The 19316-nt window shown below is 37.2% G+C and overlaps 1 protein-coding gene across 1 annotated transcript in view; it reads right to left on the reverse strand.

Moving 5' to 3' along the window:
- The window catches only part of LOC121384810 (glutamate carboxypeptidase 2-like), a 42471-nt gene extending 26967 nt beyond the window's left edge, over nucleotides 1-15504 (reverse strand). The window contains exon 1 of the mRNA XM_041515401.1: nucleotides 14936-15504. Coding sequence (XP_041371335.1) covers nucleotides 14936-15297 — 362 coding nt within the window. The 5' untranslated portion in view covers nucleotides 15298-15504. The remainder of the gene's footprint in view (nucleotides 1-14935) is intronic.
- Between the last annotated feature and the right edge of the window lie 3812 nt (nucleotides 15505-19316).

A 19316-nucleotide genomic window follows, 5' to 3' on the forward strand; every position in this document is an offset into this window, starting at 1 on the left:
ACCCTGAAATGTTTTGAAGAAAAAAATAAATAATAATAATAATTGTGATTTTTTGCAATCGGAAGAGATCTGCCGGTTACGGTTTCTCGATTTGATTCGATTTAAGCCAGTGCATCATGACTAGTATATCAAAGGCTGTGGTATGTGCTATTCTGTCTGTTGGGTGGTGTGTGTGTGTGTATATATATATATATATATATATATATATATATATATATATATATATATATATGTATAAACGATACCTGGCTACTAATGTAGCAGGTTTGCACTCTAAACTATACATGTCAAAAGTACAAAATGTTTGACATCCAATAGCTGATGATTAATAATTCAATGTACTCTAGTGGTGTCTTTAAACAAAATAAACTTTAACTTATCCATTAGTCCCCCTCCACCCCACCCCTCAATTAAAACAACCCAATTTTACCATAATACATATTAAAACAATTCCTCACCTAACAGCAGATCAATTGCCTATCTTGGGTAATTTATAATAAATACTGGTAAGACATTTTATTATTCCTTTATTGTTATTCTTAGAATTTTCAACTTAATGGTTTCTGCCAGAGGCTACTGAGGTTAAACTTATGTACCCTAAAATCTTGGAAATTAGTAGATATATTTTTTAATGCTCAGATAAATGATAGTAAAAGAACTGCTGTTTATAAATGGTCATGTGCTTGAAATGTAATGCCCTAACCCTAATTTCAAAACATTTCAAACCCATAACCACCTAGATGAGGCACTTACATCTGTTTTGTTTTTATGACCTACCCTAAATATGAGTTTTGTTTTTCATTATTATTTTATACCCCAAATTTTAGCAAAGCATAGGCATTTTTCTTCTTCCACACGTACACTTATATGTAGCTTTGTGCAACTTTCTAATAGAAATCAAATAACATCATCAAAGTTAAATACATTGTTCACTACTTTTCTTAATTTACTGCTATACTTTTTAATTTTATACTTTGTTTCCTGTTAAAAAAATGTTTTCCTAAAATTAAATTAAACTTTAAATTAATACAACGATATGCAATTAAGTTACAGACTAATGTACTTCTTCAAATGGATGTAAAATACTTAACATGTTTGTTTTTATATATTTCAGCAACTGGACCAATGGATGTGGAGTCATTGATTAGATGTCGAAAATGAGATTCTGAAGACAAACTATTAAACAAATTACATTGCATCTTGATATTGAGAACAGAATGATAGAAAATAGAACAGTTTCAACTGATATGTGAAAGAAAAACTGGGGCAGGGGCAGGGTGCAGGTTGTGAAATTGCTGCTGAAAATGAAACACTTTCAACAATTTCATTTAATACAATATTTAAAAAAAAAAAAATTGTGTTTGACATATTGCTGCTACGGAGTAATTCAGACTTCCAAGACTTGGGATTCAGTTTGACACCACCCATCAAATGGTAATCCTTAATTGCTCAGTTGACTGTACAAGTTTCGAGGATAATGATTTGAGATGGATGCCACAGAAATATAAATTTTTGAATAAATATATTTACCTGTACCAGATTGCATGGGGATTAATATGTAAAGACCCTCTCTTTGAGAAAAAAGAAAATGTTAGGAAGTATTCTCATAATAAATATTTAAAAAATTGTGCAAACTGCAATCTGTGGTTTAGTTTTATGTATATATATATATATATATATATATATATATTATTGTTCTGTAGGCATGGGTTGTCTTATAATATTTATTACTATTTTTTATCTGCCTATGCCTCTAGATCAGATAAAGCTTTGTGAGTACATTTTGTGTGACAGTAGGATAACTAATGGGCGGGCTGTGCTGTTAAAGTGTGCATATTCCTTATGTTATTATAAAAGTCATCAGTTATCGGAATTATTTTAATTTTTCTTGGCAGCAAGATATATCTCCCAATTTGTGGCACCATATAATCTCAACATATTAAAATTACACCCTCAAAGCCAACATATTTTCCAATGATTAATATGATTATAATGTACAATGTGTATGTATGACTTCAGAATCTATATACATTATGGAAAACGTAAATTAATCATGTTAACTCTGTTTTACTGTGCATCAGCATTCCTATGCATGTAAATATGTATATTGATTAATATAGTGTACAGTAATTTGAAATAACTATATAACGTGACCGTTACATAAGATTCACATTATTTTTGATAGAACACAAAATACATGTACAAACTAAGCACCACATAAAAAGGTGTTTTAAGCATGAATAATGTCGCTACGTACTGTTTCAGTCCTACTTTTGTTCTACGTTTTCCTACTTTTGTCCTACATTTTCTATATTTTCATTCCTAATTGTGTCCAACTTTTTCAAAAGGGTGTGCTGGACAGCCTGATTTTATAAAGACGGGATGCGGCACCCAAACGTAAACAACCCTAATATATCTTGTCAGAACGGAAACGGGCCAATATGTCAGTATACATAACTGGAGGGCCAAAGATGTGGTCCCCACCAACCCACCCTCTGGCTACGCCAGTTGTGATTTTAATTTTTTTTTTTTTTTTTAATTTTTGTTTTTAATTTCGTATATGGCTTTGGTTTCATAAATAGGGCAAGTGCCGTATATCGGTTGATTCAAGCAGTGCAGCTATGTAAGAATACACCTCCCGTAAACATCTCAATCCAACAATCTAAACCACTGCCTGCATAATTTTGGCACAGGCGACTGTATCCTGCTATAGTTTTGTAACCTTTCGTGCATAAAATTATGGTACACCGATAGCATTCACACGATCCTTGTATTTTAATGTTACTGCTCACATCCCTCCCTTTTGTTTTTTTAAACAAAACATTTAACGCAACCCGACCAAAAATAAAGACACCACGGTTTTAAACGGATCGAGGCCGGGTCGTCACCGCACATTCTATTCTCTTGGTCCTCAGCATATCGGGATTCCATTAATATAAAAGTCGAACAACAACAACAAAAATTAAGATGAAAAAAAAGAAGAAAAAAGAAACAAACAAGACATTTTAATTTATCAGTTCTGACAAGAAAAACGAGCATAGGATGTTTTAAATGTTCTTTTGGTTGCATTCGACGTTCACTTCCGGGTTCTTGTGCTTCGATAAAATTAACTGAAGTAAAAATGGTTTTGTCGATTTAAATCACGTTGTCATCGTAAATCGTAAATGTAGTGAAATACTTGAATGTCTCCTCTTGTCGGCTTTTTATTTAAACAACGATATTTGTAAATAAATTAAGGCAACAACGTAATCGGCAGATCGGTTGATTTTGCTATCGACCTATGCGAATTGGCAGCCATTATTGAAAGTTTGTCTAACCTTGCATCACGTGTCACGGTGGGCGTGGTTAACTCGTCATACGGAGGGGTCAATTATTTGACACCCTTAAATGATTCATTTTGATTTATTTCAGTTGTTTTTGTTACTAACTATATTTTAGCATTATTAATGGTCATAAACCTAGGTTTGGGGTATAAAATTACCTTATTTTACATATTTTTACTCAGAAATCGCTTTCGATTTGAAAGTAGCTCAAAGTCTAATGGCTTCTCAGTCAACCAATCCTGTAAGCAGAATTCCACAAATTGGCTAAAAGTTTCTTCAATAAGTGCTCAGAGCAATATAGGTTTCAATTTCATACCTAGGTGTGCTGGATGATACCCATGGGGCCCATTGTATCCCTACCCCCTAAGATAAACACTTTTAGGGCATTTCGTCAAATGACCATATCTCCTAAAGTAAGTGTTACAAGAAGTTAATCTTTGTGTCTATAAATATGTTTTGAACCCCAAATAATTGATTGGTCCCATTACTGTGATTTTTTGGAGTTGACCTAATTGGCATAATTCCAAGATGGCGTCCAAAATGGCCGCAGAATACTGAATGAGACATAACTTCGCATATAGAAGAATTATCCACCCCTCCTCCTCCCTACCTTATCCCAGATAATAATTAAAAACCCCATCCAATCAAAAAGTCCACATTAATCAAGAATGATGTTCAAACATTAAAAAAATCAGGCCTATACATGGTGTTTAATATAGTACAAATGAACCTTTCATGAATTATCATTATTTATGATTGATAACTGTCCTAAACACTACTATTTAAACATTTCTTCATTATTAGTGCAAAAGTTTCAAACATGGCATCAGACTAGAGTTATCCACCCATTACGGAAACTAATGCGAGAAAATATAGTTTTCTTGTTATGTGATTAATGGCTGGGGAGCTGCTTTGTATACTGGATTGTTACACTGGGTTTGACAGGTAAGAGGATGCAGTTAGTGAATATGTGCACTTAGTTTACACTGGATACTGCATAATGACCCCCAGAGCACATTGAAGTCATGCAAAATTTGTGTAAAATGCACAGAAATGGGTGTGATTCGGTCCCTTAGCCCACGTGTGTTTGTTTACATTGATATAACGCGGAAAAGAGCTGGACAACAAAGGTCGTCCTTTTAAGTGTTCATTGGGCCCAGGCAGGTAATGTTTCCTGTGAAATGCTAATGGCCACTGGGGCTACATGAGAATACATAGTGAAATTAATTGTGGTCTGAGGCCTGATATAGTAGGATGTTTGACACAGGGTGACACACTTTGATACCTAATTGTGAGGTAACTATGACAGTTACGGGACTCAAAATGTACATGCTAATTGTCCAGATAGGTGGAAATCTGAAACTAATCAGTTTGGGTGATGAATATATTTTGTTTTTCAATTAAATTAAATTTTATTATATTTATATTTTCAAAATTTGTAATTTCACAAATTATGATATGATTCAGCCTGCATTGTACCCGTATCAGGTCATAGGTCATTCTTTTCAATCAGAATATATCTCTACGCCCTGTGGTAGCCTCACTTTGAAGGTTAAGGTTGAATAAGTCAATATGGAGGATTTCTTCAATGATGTTTGACACAGGGTGACACACTTTGATACCTAATTGTGAGGTAACTATGACACTTACAGGACTCAAAATGTACATGCTAATTGTCCATATAGGTGGAAATCTGAAACTAATCAGTTTGGGTGATGAATATATTTTGTTTTTCAATTAAATTAAATTTTATTATATTTATATTTTCAAAATATGTAATTTCACAAATTATAACATGATTCAGCCTGCATTGTACCCGTATCAGGTCATAGGTCATTCTTTTCAATCAGAATGTATCCCTACACCCTGTGACAGTATTAAGGCTAATTGAATAAGTCAAAATGGAGGCTTTTTTTTCAAAAATACCAGAGGGTAATTTTTTCAAAATGTGATCCTGGGCCAAATGGTAAATGTATAATATGGAATGGGCCTCCCAGACCAAATGGATATGGTGCTATAAAGTTCAAATCATCAATCACAGGCCAGTATCGTACAGTAAATGCTCACATATTAAGTTTCATGGTCTTTAATAAGGAGATGGACATAGATGGCAGTGACATCAGTCACCTGTGCCATAACCGTCTTTGTATGTTTAAAGATCACTTATCTGCTGAGCCACATGCAATTAACAGCTCGCGCATACAATGTGTGAACAGGGATGTCTGTCAGGGACATGGACAATACCCCCCCCCCCCCCCCCCCCCTCTTGCATCTCAGAATGCATAACATATAAGAATGTAAAACAATAACAAAGGTTAATTTAAAGAAATATTTTATGTCATAAAATCACATATAAATATCACATATAAATATCACATGATACATTTATTCAAAAGCATACATTTATTCACATTACTATTTTTTCTTGTTTAAAGTCAATCTTCAATGTCTAGAGTTCATGTCCACAGCAGAAATGCTATCATGCAAACTGGTAGTTCCTATATTATATGTATCACTTGTAAGTTTGTGACAAAAATTACTTTGAATAACTGTGGTCACAGGAATTGTCTGCTCTTTGACTGTCAATATCTAATAATCTTTTCTTGTAGTCAGCTTGTTGATCTCTGTGCAAATGTTTATATTGTAAGTGATCTCTAATTTTACTTCCTTGCTGGACTAAGTGCCTTTTAACCACCTGTGGATTGTTTTGATATCTTTTTTGATAGTCCGACTCTTTGTCCATCTGACGCAGTGAACGCCTCACCCGAGCTGACAGTTCGATGCCACAATACTTGCACTTTTCTATCATCGATGTTCCCGGGGCGTTGTTCAGCCTGTGGATGGTGGATGCAGCTCTCCCAGTCATCGTTCGTGAATAGTTCACATTCTTAGGTAAGGAAACACTGAGAGAACGGTTCGCAGCCTCACATGTCTGTGTGTCTGTATACAGTTTCATTTGCTCTACAGCTGAAATACTTAGTTTAATCTTCAGAAGTTCCAGTACTAACATTTTGTCATTTTCATTTATATTCAGCTCTGTGATTCTGTGTGTACCCAGGAACATGGATCGGTGCCACCAGTTGTTCGTTATTCCTCCACTGCAGACGACCGAGTACCGCGAACACTTTGAACAGTCACCACCGTAGCACGAAAGTGTCGATTGCAGGACCTTTGGTAAGTTTTGTTTCAGTACACCGATATTACCAGTGTGTAGTTTCATCAGTTCTTTAAGAATTAAACTGCACCTTGCTTTCATATCCTGGCTGAATATCTTCTGTGCTTCACGCTTTTGTTCACGGGTGGACCCAGTAAACATGTCGGGACTGAAGTTAGCTTTGTAACACTTACGAAACTGACTCTGACCTAAGTGGGCTTGATCAGCTAGTCGCTGCACTTTCCAAATTGGATCTAGAAGTTTCAAAGCACTATCAACTCCAGCAGATGATCTGGAATCTCCATCTGTTGTGACGTATTTTATGAGAATACCTTGTAGAGCCAAGTCTGTTCCGATATGTTTTCCCATCTCGTATTCCGACAGCGGAGCAAATGGCGGCAAGTTTGCTGTGCAGTCAGGATGACCATCGGGACACGTCACATGAATACCTTTGTTTCTCAACCAGGCTCCGGTCCAACAAAGTTTATTCTGGAAGCAGGCACTTACAATGAATTTTCTTTCAGTGATTGTTTCACACGCAAGTCCTATAGCTTGTGGTGCATTCTGGCCCGGTTTCTTCCGACTTGTTATTGTCGTGGAGTTGTATCTCCCATCCATGGCTATGTTAATTTCATCACGTTCATTTCCACGTTTCATGTTAATGTCTTTCAGTAGCTCAACTTTTTGTGCCATATCTTTTTCATTTAGATCTGTTACAGCCGTTGATACCTTGTATGATGTTCTCTGCATGCCGCTCCGACACGGTGGTGGAATGTCCATACTTGCCAATAGCACTCTTGCTCGTGTATTGCCGACGGGAGTATCTTGGAGACCGATAGCAAGACCCACATTAGTTTTTGCTGCATTTGGGCCAGGTTTATTTGTTTTCACCTCATTGTACAATTTGCTTTAAGGAGCAGTGAAGTCACATTTCACACAGTGTAGTGCAATTTTCCAACAAAGACCCCACTTAACCTCTTTTAATATTTGCATTTCAGGCTCGTCGCACTCAGGGGAAGCTGTTGAGTGGTATCTGAAAGCTGCATTCCATGCATCTGCCATTCTGTCATTGTCCATTATTCTCATGCCTTTTTTGTCTTTACACTGTTGTTCTTCTTTCATTTTAGACGCAGTACATGTACTCATAATGGGACGTAGCAGGCGGACTGGCTGTGACGCACCTTCGCAATCTGGAGTGGATATGGTGGCTGAAGTGGAACTCGACTTCGTGACCAAGGCAAACTCGTCTATATTCATCCGGACTACTGGTCGCAACTTCTCAGTGTGAGATTCTGGACTTGCATGTTCATGCAGCAGAGTTTCACCCTTATTCCAAGGTGCATGTCCCTTCTTGAACTGTGTCTTTCGTCTTGTATTGCCTTCCATGGATGTGACTCGTAGTGTATAAAACAGTGAAATATGTATTGTGGTATGCATATCCACCCTTATATATATCAGTTCATGTGTGATGTCACTTTCAGTTCTGATACATTAAAACATTTCAATGCAGTGGCAGTTGACAGCTTTTTTTGTTCACTGTATATTCGGTACTGCATCTTAGCAGGCTGGTTCCATTTCCTCTGCATTCAGGTGTGACCTGTTACGGTATGCAGACACCTTGCTAATTACCCTCACCAGAATGACACTCGAGCAGTCCTAATTTGTAATTGGCATATGTTGACTGTGTGCAGTATCCAAAATTTTACAGTTTTAAAGTTTAAATTTTTCTTAAAAAAAGAACTTTGTGGGATTTTCTTTTTTGAAAATGTATCAATTTAAATTAAATTGAATTTTTTTTTGAAAAAATCATATTCCTGCCAACTGCTATATCTCAATTGCAGAGAACACAATAAGGAGCAAGTTTCTTTTTGTTGTTCAGAAAAATGTCTGTAACTTTTAAAGTTATCGCATAATTACTAGTCCACTATTTGGAATAATTTGACGCAGATTGCCGCCTTTTGCGGCACAGGCAGTCCCCCATTTCACAGGCTCCAATAGCCATATTTGGTATCAAATATTCTTTTTATTGCCTGTATGCAACTTGACATATGTATTTAAATGCCATATGTGAGTTTGAGTGTCATGGTGAAAACAATTTTGGTCTGATAGGCATCAGACTAGAGTTATCCACCCATTTGGTTGTCCAAAATACGGAAACTAATGCAAGAAAATATAGTTTTCTTGTTATGTGATTAATGGCTGGGGAGCTGCTCTGTATACTGGATTGTTACACTGGGTTTGACAGGTAAGAGGATGCAGTTAGTGAATATGTGCACTTGGTTTACACTGGATACTGCATAATGTCCCCCAGAGCACATTGAAGTCATGCAAAATTTGTGTAAAATGCACAGAAATGGGTGTGATTCGGTCCCTTAGCCCACGTGTGTTTGTTTACATTGATATAACGCGGAAAAGAGCTGGACAACAAAGGTCGTCCTTTTAAGTGTTCATTGGGCCCAGGCAGGTAATGTTTTCTGTGAAATGCTAATGGCCTGGTGAAATTAATAAAAGTGCTACAGCCACTGGGGCTACATGAGAATACATAGTGAAATTAATTGTGGTCTGAGGCCACATGCCAAAATACAGCAGAACTCAAGCTAATCATATCAGGCAATTACAATTTTTGTACATGAATTGAGTGATGTTTTCTTACACCGACAGAAGTTGCAACATTTGACCTCAGCCATCCTGCAAGGGCAAATTGACTTGCTACACTTATGACATACGCATACGACTGACCAATTAACCTCGAGGGTTTTCTGCGATGTTGCAGGCATTAGTTGACCTTGGTCGTGCTCATAGCCACAATCTTGCGGTTTCAGTGATCCAACAGTGTCAGGGTCGAGATGGCTCTGCAAGGCATGCATGGTGGCGTGGGCATTATATAACGCGCGCTGGATATGAGGCAGAATACCATGACTGGTCGGGGGCAGGTTGTCTTTACTGAAATCTAAAACCTGCATGGAGGTCACAGACATTTGTGGTATCTCAGCACCTTCACTAAATAATGCTCAGCATTGCGAATCATGGCTGGAGAGAGGGTTGAATATCTCCCAAAGTTTTTGAGAAACTTCTCCAGTTCTGCTTCCAAAGCTGCCTTCTTCATACCAACAGGAGGTCGAACAGAGTATGAAGAGACACACACCTACCGAGTGGAATATCCCACTTCAGTTCGTACCCACAGCTCGTCATGGCCATGTTGCAGAAATACGGGGATGTGGTAAAGCAGGGCAACAATTACATCTATATCATTGGAGATTAGGACACACTGCCTCAAGAGAATCCAAGACATGAATGGGTATACGGAGGTCAGCTTCTTCAAATGATGATAGAAGGTCGGCCAGATCTTTTTCTTTGTCTTTGTAAACCATAACACACTGCCAGCTCTTATCTTTTCTTGTAACCTGGTCGAGTAAAGTGGCGTCTTGACGAAATTTAGAAGTATTTCCACGAAAATGACGATAGATTAGCTTCTCTAGAAGAAGCTTCTTGTTGTTTGAAGACCAGAACATTTCCTCCTATTTTGGTAGAGGTGGGTTGGTCATCATATCGTTATCACTGAACAGGAGAGGAGACGGTGTGACATCATATTTCAAAAGGTCCTTTCTCCACAATATTCACCTCCTTCGCTATCTTCGTGATTGTTTGTTGTAGCTTGTTTCTGGTGGTTTTCATTATTTTGAGATTCAGCAACGGGATGATGACCAGCCCAGAGAAAAGCCCACTACTAAAAGAGTTATGCTACAGTCACATATCCACCGGGCCCCGTACACTTTTTTCTACCTACTGCGGATTTCTAAGATTTCGGAAAATCGGGGGTATTGCAGGGATCTGCGGCATCCATGTGTGGCAGTCACATATTCAGCAGGGCCCGCGTAGTACCTTTTGACGTTTTCTCAACTCCAATCGCGAGGCGCCTGTGGGATAATCCTACGGACGCCGCACGGCAGTCGGACAGGAGCCATGAGAAACCTCGATTTTTACACATCGTACGGGGCTCGTGAGGGACTCGCACAGACATCGTAAGATATGCGTACGATTATCTTGGAAATGTACGGTCGCCGTACGATTTGAGGGGCCCGAAATTCAGTGCCATCCGTACGGATGTTGCGGGGGCCATACTGGGCCCGTGCAGTGCCCGTGCGATGCTGTATACAACGTGTCTACGGGTTTACGGCCAATAAAAATTTCTTTGAAACATCGGGAACTTTTAACTCCACGCTAATAGCTTCCTATGCGCCCTACGGCGAGGAAAGAATGCCAAGGCGCCCACAGGATAGCCACAGCACCCTTGCGGCCGCCATGAGATTATGCCAATTTTCCCCACAATTTGGGCCCGTACGGGCGCCTTATCCCAAATTGGTGGATGTGTGACTGTAGCATTAGAGATTCATCTCAAAACTGAAGACTATGAATATACACATCAGAGAAACTTGTCATTTCTTATAGACATCATGGCCACTGTTCGTAAGGTTCGTTTTACTGGCCTTTCCAACTGTCAGGATCTCCCCTGAGTTTTCATGCCATTTTCTGATGTTTATCGTCAGTTTGGCCGATGTGACTATGTGTTCGACATGTACTTGGATGACCCGTCAGTAAAGGACAATGAGAGATGGAAGCGCACAAATAGTGTACCAATTGAACACAGTTCCATCGAACCAGGAACACCTCTACCAAAACAGACTTTCTGGCGTTCAAACAACAACTGTCTTGTGGAGAAACTAATCTGTCGTCATCTTCGTGGAAATACTTCTGAATCTCGGCAATACTCCATTGTACTCTACCAGGTAACAAGCAAAGATATTCAGTCCTCACTACAGCCATGATTCGCAATGATGAGCATTACTTGGTGAAGGTGCTACGATACCACAAATGTTTGTGACCTCCATGCAGGCTTTAGATTTCAATAATGGCAGCTCTCTCGACAACCTGTCCCCGACCAGTCATGGTATTCTGCCTCATATATAGTGTGCGTTCTATAATGCCCACACCACCATCCATGCCTTGCAGAGCCATCTCAACCCTGAAACTGTTGGATCACTGAAACCGCAAAGATTGCGGCTATGAGCACGACCAAGGTCAACTAATGCCTGCAACATCGTAGAAAACCCTCGAGGTTAATTGGTCAGTCATATGCTCATGTATGGATAAGTGTATCAGTTCAATTTGCCCTTGCAGGATGGCTGAGGTCAAATGCTGCAAATTCTGTTTTGTGTAAGAAAACATCACTCAATTCCTGTAAAAAATGTAATTGTCTGATAAGATTAGCTTGAGTTCTGCAGTATTTTTGTATGTTTGAAACTTTTGCACTAGTAAGGTAGTAATCTCACTTGAAATGTTCTTCTGTATGCGAAGTCACGTCTAATTCAGTATTCCGCGGCCATTTTGGACGCCATCTTGGAATTATGCTAATTAGGTCAACTCCAAAAAAATCACAGTAATAGTACCAATCAATTTTTGGGGATCAAAACATATTTATAGACACAAAGATTAACTTCTTATGACATTTACTTTAGGAGATATGGTCATTTGACGAAATGCCCTTAAAATGTTTATTTTAGGGGGTAGGGATACAATGGGCTCCATGGGTATCATCCAGCAATTCGAGGTATCAAATTGAAAACTGTATTGCTGTGAGCATTTAATGAAGATACGTTTGGCCAATTTATGGAACTCTGCTTACAGTATTGGTTGACTGAGAAGCCATTAGACTTTGAGCTACTTTGAAATCGAAAGCGATTTCCGAGTAAAAATATGTAAAATAAGGTCATTTTGTACCCCAAACCTAGGTTTATGACAATGAATAATGCTAAAATATAGCAAGTAACATCCAAACAATCTAAATAAATCAAAATGAATCATCTATGGGTGTCAAATAATTATTTATTGCATGAAACTTTAATATCGTCATTTTAGGCTTTTCGCGGCCAACCAAAAATCATAAATGTGCTCTGCTGAGAAATCATACTTAACCTAGAAGTGTTACCCAAACTTTTTCTGAAGACCTTGGCATATAGACGGGTTTATTGGCCAGTGATGTCAAAGTACTGTGCGCGGCCATGTTTATAATCACGTGATCGGTCCGCCATTAAGGGAGTGAAATTCACACAATAATAACATGTGAAGGCATTGCATCTGGGTGCATTATCAGTATTTATTACCATTTTAGTACATTTTGTGAAAGTAAAACCAGTATGTCGAATAATACAACCTCATTTAAAGATTGTAGATTCACATCAAAGTTGGTGGAAGTGTATTAATCATTAAAAACGTAAATAATAAAGCATGTATATAGCCCATACACACGAATATAAAAGCATAACGAATAATTTAAAATTATACAAGCAAATATAATTTCCCTGGACACTTGTATAACCCAATGTATTGAACATTAAAACAATATTTTAGCCTCAGCGGACGAGGGTATAAGATGACCTCCACCAGCTTAAGCTCCTGTTTTGTGTGTACTTGCCTTGGTCATCACCAGTAAGTGTCAAAGGGGTTCGTTTTGTAAATAACTAGTACATGTATATAGAAAATTTTATGACTAACCAGAAGCGCATTTTCGGGGTAATTTAGTGTTGTATATTGTGTATGATTAACTTAATTACAATTTTTTTCCAAGAAACGAAAGATAATTTTAAAAATATATATTATAATTATAAAATAATAACAAATAAATTAATTAATTAATTATTTTTTTATTTTATTTATTATTATTTACTAATTAATGAATAATAAAAATAATAAAATAAATAAATAAAATAAAAAATAATTATAAAAAAAATTCGACGAAATGGGTGGGGTGCGATTTTCGGTGTGGCATGCATGCGTGTTACGTCAGTAAATTATTTATCATGTTATCGCACACATTTAACACCCATAATAACTCGTATGTATGTATATATATATATATATATATATATATATATATATATATAAAAATTAAATAAATAAATAAATAAGAGATAAATATTTGGCAGTGTTAACTGCGCTTCACTTCAACCCCATGTGATCACATCTGGAATATCCCAGAGCTAATAATAGTAAAAGCTAAACGCTGACATCTACTCTAGATCTAAGGTCAGTCTATCTTTTTTCAAAATGGTACACCACGTTTTCTACAAACGTACATAATTGAAATACTTTTCTATATTTTGGGATGCATTCAGTAAAGTTTCACTTAATAACCATCAAAATTATTCACACTTGCGTGTGTTTAATTTTTTTGCTATGCTTTTGTATTGGCGTGTATAGGTGCTTTATTATATATGTTTTTAATCATTCACAGATTTCCACCAATATTGATATGAATATACAATCTTTAAATGAGGTTGAATTATCCAAGAGACTGGTTTTGCTTTTGCAAAACGTTCCAAAAAAGTCATAAAACCTGAAATTGCACCCAGCTGCAATGACGTCACATGTTATTGTTGCGTGAATTTCACTCTCTTAAAGCCGCACACCCTAGTTCCATCCAGCGAAAATAAATTATAATTTGGTTAATCTACAAACCTGTAAAACACTTAGATCACGTTTTTATCAAATGGAGTGAAAAAGCAGGTTTTATATCGATAAATACCATGGGAATCCCCATGTCCCAATTGCTTGAAATAATTTTGAAAGTTAGTATTCTGATGTCACCGGTAGAAGCACAACAATGCCTACGTCACGACAAATTTCACAGACTTGGAGTGCGTTCGTTTCACCTCTCCTGGACATGTTCCAACTGTTCTGTCCTGGTTGTATCCCCTCTCCAGATACCGTAAGACTTAGCAAAATTATTGGTTTTAAGGGTTTGTAACGTTTTGTATTGACACTTACTTGTCTGAAGTTTATTGTTACTGAAAATGTTCACGAACTGTGAAGAAAAATCTCACAAATGAACAACAACAAATCGGATGTTGATTGCGCGAACCGTGCACGAGAAAACAAACCGAACCAAAATGATAACGGTCACGTGATATACCAACGTCTGTGACATTAAAAATAGATTGGACCTCGCTTGCTTAACGGTTTTTTCTCGACAACACGTTTTGTGAAAAAATTCAAAAAATGCATTTCGTGGTTTTACAAACATCAGGATTACCAAAAAGCACTTCAGGTGAATGGAAATGTGTATTCTAAATAATAAAATGTAAGTAAAGTGCAATTTTATTTGTGAAAAATGGGGTTTAATAGCGAAAAACAACGCCGTAATGGTTAACAAATAAACGCAACTAGGGTGTGTCCCTTTAATGGTGGCTGTACGGTTACGCCATCTATCGACAATGTCATAAACTGCTGGGCGACAATTGGAAAATTTAAGTTAACTCTCTATATAAAAGAGAAATGTATGCGAACTACCCCCCAGAGTCAGGACTACAGAGGGTGTTGTTTTGTTGTTGGTTTTTTAAATCACATAGGCCCTACCACAATATTGTGTAAAGATAACACGACCTCGCGTATCGTGACTTACCTAAGATACTGTTCTATGTTGGTGTTTTTAACCTCGTTAATCAATACGTCTGAGATCGCAGGGTCGCCGTCCGTTATAAGACGATCGGATATTCCCGGCAGAAACACACCATTTGTCGAATCGACAGGACTGATTGCGAATGTGCCAATAACAATGCCCACAGCAAATCCAATCACTATGCCAACAAGTGAAACAATAATTAAAACTTTCCTCGTAGCAGGCGACTTTTTAGAATCCATGTTTTCCTTTTGAGTGTCAGGTAATGCGGGAGTGTTTCCAAGGTCTACCATGTTTTCCTTTTTAGAATCCACGTTTTCCTTTTGAGTATCAGGTAATGCGGGAGTGTTTTCAAGGTCTGCCATGATACAGTTGAGCCCTTGAAGTGCACATGGGTACCAGGCACTCTGTTAATTTAGTGAGCTAACAACCTATACGCTGTACAAAATGTGAACCATGTCAAACTATTTCAAACATAAAGAGACTACGAAACGACATCATTTTCAGCAATGACGTCATTTTGATAAGCCTTTACACCGGAGAAGCCGCATTAAGTTATGACGTCGCTTCACAAAATTACGTCATTCGTAGTGCATGTAAAATCATTATGACCGACTTCGGGCCAGCAGTGTGCGTAACGCAGGCAGTATGCTAATGAGATGTGTGCGCAATGTACGTTAGTAGAACGCCAGAACACGTTGATCATGATCGTGATCCAGGTAAAAATGGTGAAGAAGTTTATGTTGATAAACATTTTAACTAGGTTTTTGGAACAGGAGCCATTCTCAATGACTGAATGTGGTGGCATCTGGCTGTGATAATAAAACAAGATAACGAGCAGTTGATAATTATGTTTTGTTAAGATATCATTTTATATTTAGAGGAAAACATTAAAAAGTCGAATTTAGTTTTGATAGGGTGTAGATCTACTTTTTGGGGTTTTTTGTAAAGAAAGAAACTGCAAATTACAATAACACAACGAAACCATTAATATTATTATTGCACTGTGAATGGAGTTGAAAATTATATCAATTCCACCGAATACATTGCATACAAAAAACAAGGGTGAATCTAGGCTTATTAGGGGTGGGGCAGGGGGGAGCGGAAGGCTTTCAATCGGTTGATTTATTTACGAAATGCTTAACAGAATGTTGTAGCATTTATTAGGCCTATAACATTGGTTAAATTAAAGTTTTAGACATTTGTTTAACAACAACACTATATAACACATTGATTTATTAAGCTGTTGAATTATTGGATGACTAACATTTTTTACTTTTTAGACTTGAGAGAAAACCTCTTACATTTTTCCATTGGCTGCAAGTGATCTTTTAAATGCATTTTCCCACAGACAGAGCACCAGATGCCACAACCTTTCAAATACCAGATATGCCTGAGGTGATTCGATATTATGATGCAAGCACCACAACCGGGCGCTTTACTGAGCTAGGTCCCGACTGCATATGTACTAACTGAACCAGCTTCCACTAAATATTTTTTGCCAATTTCAGTCTGAATTCACGTAATGAGAAGACAAACAGCGGTTCCAAAATAATAATAATAATAATAATCATAATCATAATAATAATAATAATTATAACAATTATAATTATAATAATGCCAGTCACTTAGGGGATAAAAATAATAAAATACTAGTATGTGTTTCCAGGATCCCGACCCTACCTAGAAACAGGGGCCGATCATGTTTTTATTTATTTATTTATTTATGTATATTTTTAGGTGTTGTTTTGTTGGGTTCCCCCACCCCCAATATAAAATCCTGACTACGCCAGTGCACATCGAACAGGATTTACCAGGGCAGTCACTAAGGGGATGGGGGTGTTAAGGTGTACAGTTCACCCTTTTCTACACTGTGTTTTTCTACATAATTGTATAAATAATATTTCCATATACTTAGCTTTTAAGGCAACCAATAGCCGATTTGTATTTTTTTGTGCTAGGGTGTCGTCAAACATTCATTCATTCATTCATTCGTTCATAACACCACTTTTTGCAGTGTTTGGAGTAACATAGGTATACTGTCAAAGCTGTCTTGTATGAATCAAATATTCCTACCCTGCCAAGCACAAACTGATCAAAAGAGTACAGGCAGTTTACTTGATCTGTGTTGACAACAACTACTGTAATCAAATACGAGAGCAATACTGCCAATTATTACATAATGAAAAAATATATAATTATCTGTAATTCTTATTGACCAAAAACAGTACATGACCTTCCGTAAATAGTGATATTGACCTGAGACGGTCCCACCGGTCCATCAAAAGTGATATTGCACTGGGAGATTTAACCAATGAAAATAAAGATGAGACGAAATTCTATCCAATTAAAGCCGCACGCCCTAGTTCCATCCAGCGAAAATAAATTATAATTTGGTTAATCTACAAACCTGTAACACAATTAGATCACGTTTTTATCAAATGGAGTTAAAAAGCAGGTTTTATATCGATAAATACCATGGGAATCCCCATGTCCCAATTGCTTGAAATAATTTTGAAAGTTTGTATTCTGATGTCACCGGTAGATGTCGCTCGAAGCACAACATTGCCTACGTCACGACAAATTTCACAGAGTGCGCACAGACTTGGGGTGCGTTCCTTTCACCTCTCCTGGACATGTTCCAACTGTTCTGTCCTGGTTGTATCCCCTCTCCAGATATCGTAAGAATTATTGGTTTTAAGGGTTTGTAACGTTTTGTATTGAAATACTTACTTGTCTGAACTTTATTGTTAATAAAAATGTTCACGAACTGGGAAGAAAAATCTCATAAATGAACAACAAGCAAACGACAACAAATCGGATGTTGATTGCGCGAACCGTGCACGAGAAAACAAACCGAACCAAAATGATAACGGTCACGTGGTATACCAACGTCTGTGACATTGAAATGGGAATATCCCCTCTAAAAATAGATTAGACCTTGTCTGCTCAACGGTTTTTTCTCAGAGGCCCGTGACATTTTATGAAATACGAAAAAATGCATTTTGTGGTATTACAAACACCAGGATTACCAGGATTACCAAAAAAAACACTTCAGGTGAATGGAAATGTATATTCTAAATAATAAAGGGTAAGTAAAGTGCAATTTTATTTGTGAAAAAATGGGTTTAATAGCGAAAAACAACGGCGTAATGGTTAACAACTAGGGCGTGTCCCTTTAATGAGTAGGTAACGTAACGCAACGTCAGCTGCTACTTCTAATGTCAACAAGCACAAACTTGTGACAAAACGCTTTGCTGTCCTTCAACAAAAAGATAACATCTTTAGTCAATCTGAGTTTAATTCCGCAAATACGACAAAAACAAGGTCAGTAATCGTCTAATTGTGTATGGAATATCTCACAGATTTAGAAACGTACATGATACATCAAAATGCAGTTGGAATCTACACTCTCAGGATTTTATGTTACAAATTAAAAAAAAGTGCATTTTGGGGCGTAATCGGTAACTGTTCATTATAAATATATGTTCAGATTTATCACAATTTGTATTCTATTTTGTTATTAATATAATTTTGACACTCTTGCTGTTCGTAGTGTCTCAACTTAGATTTTTTGTCTTGGTCATGTTTCAATTGTTTATTTCCGCATCCCTCTGCGTGTCATACAACGTCATAGGATTACGTGACGTCACTAAATATCATCACTTTAAACGCATTGCGGGGAAATTGTAAGCATTGGCGTATTTTGATTCTAATAAACAAAGCAGGAATTTACGACTCTTATGGATGTCATTATGTAATAAACAATTATTGACCATATTTCGGGCAATATCATGTTTTATGGACCGAAGAAATTGATATTGACCTCGGCCGTTGGCTCTCGCTCGGGTAATACAATGATCCGGACACTCGTTTCGTAAAATGAGTACGACACACAAACTCGTGTAATAATCCCTATATATGCACACGGATAATAAATATATGTATACACATACTCGAATTAGACGACTATCATTTACGATCAAACGACAATCACGGTTATACTGTTGATTTCTCATCATTCGCTTCGCTCCGCCGTGCTGGATAAAGTTTGTTTTGTTTAACGGCACCACTAGAGCACATTGATTAATTAAGTTTTGCCTATTTGATGTCAAATATTTGGTAAGTGTGACATATAGTTTTAGAAAGCTATATATTTTTAATAATTAGTAGCAATGGATCTTTTATATGGACCATCCTACAAACAGGATAGCACATACAACGGCCTTTGATACACCTGTCACGGTGCGGTGGTTGGAACGCCGCCGTTTTGTAAACATTCACAATATCCCAGTTGGTTCGACCAAACTAAACCAGCTCACTTTGTAATTGTCAATAATGTTTACTAATAAATCTGATATAAACAGTAAGTCAACCCAGATAG

The sequence above is a fragment of the Gigantopelta aegis genome, chromosome 10 (genome assembly GCF_016097555.1).
Source record: "Gigantopelta aegis isolate Gae_Host chromosome 10, Gae_host_genome, whole genome shotgun sequence".
Taxonomy (NCBI): Eukaryota; Metazoa; Mollusca; class Gastropoda; order Neomphalida; family Peltospiridae; genus Gigantopelta; species Gigantopelta aegis.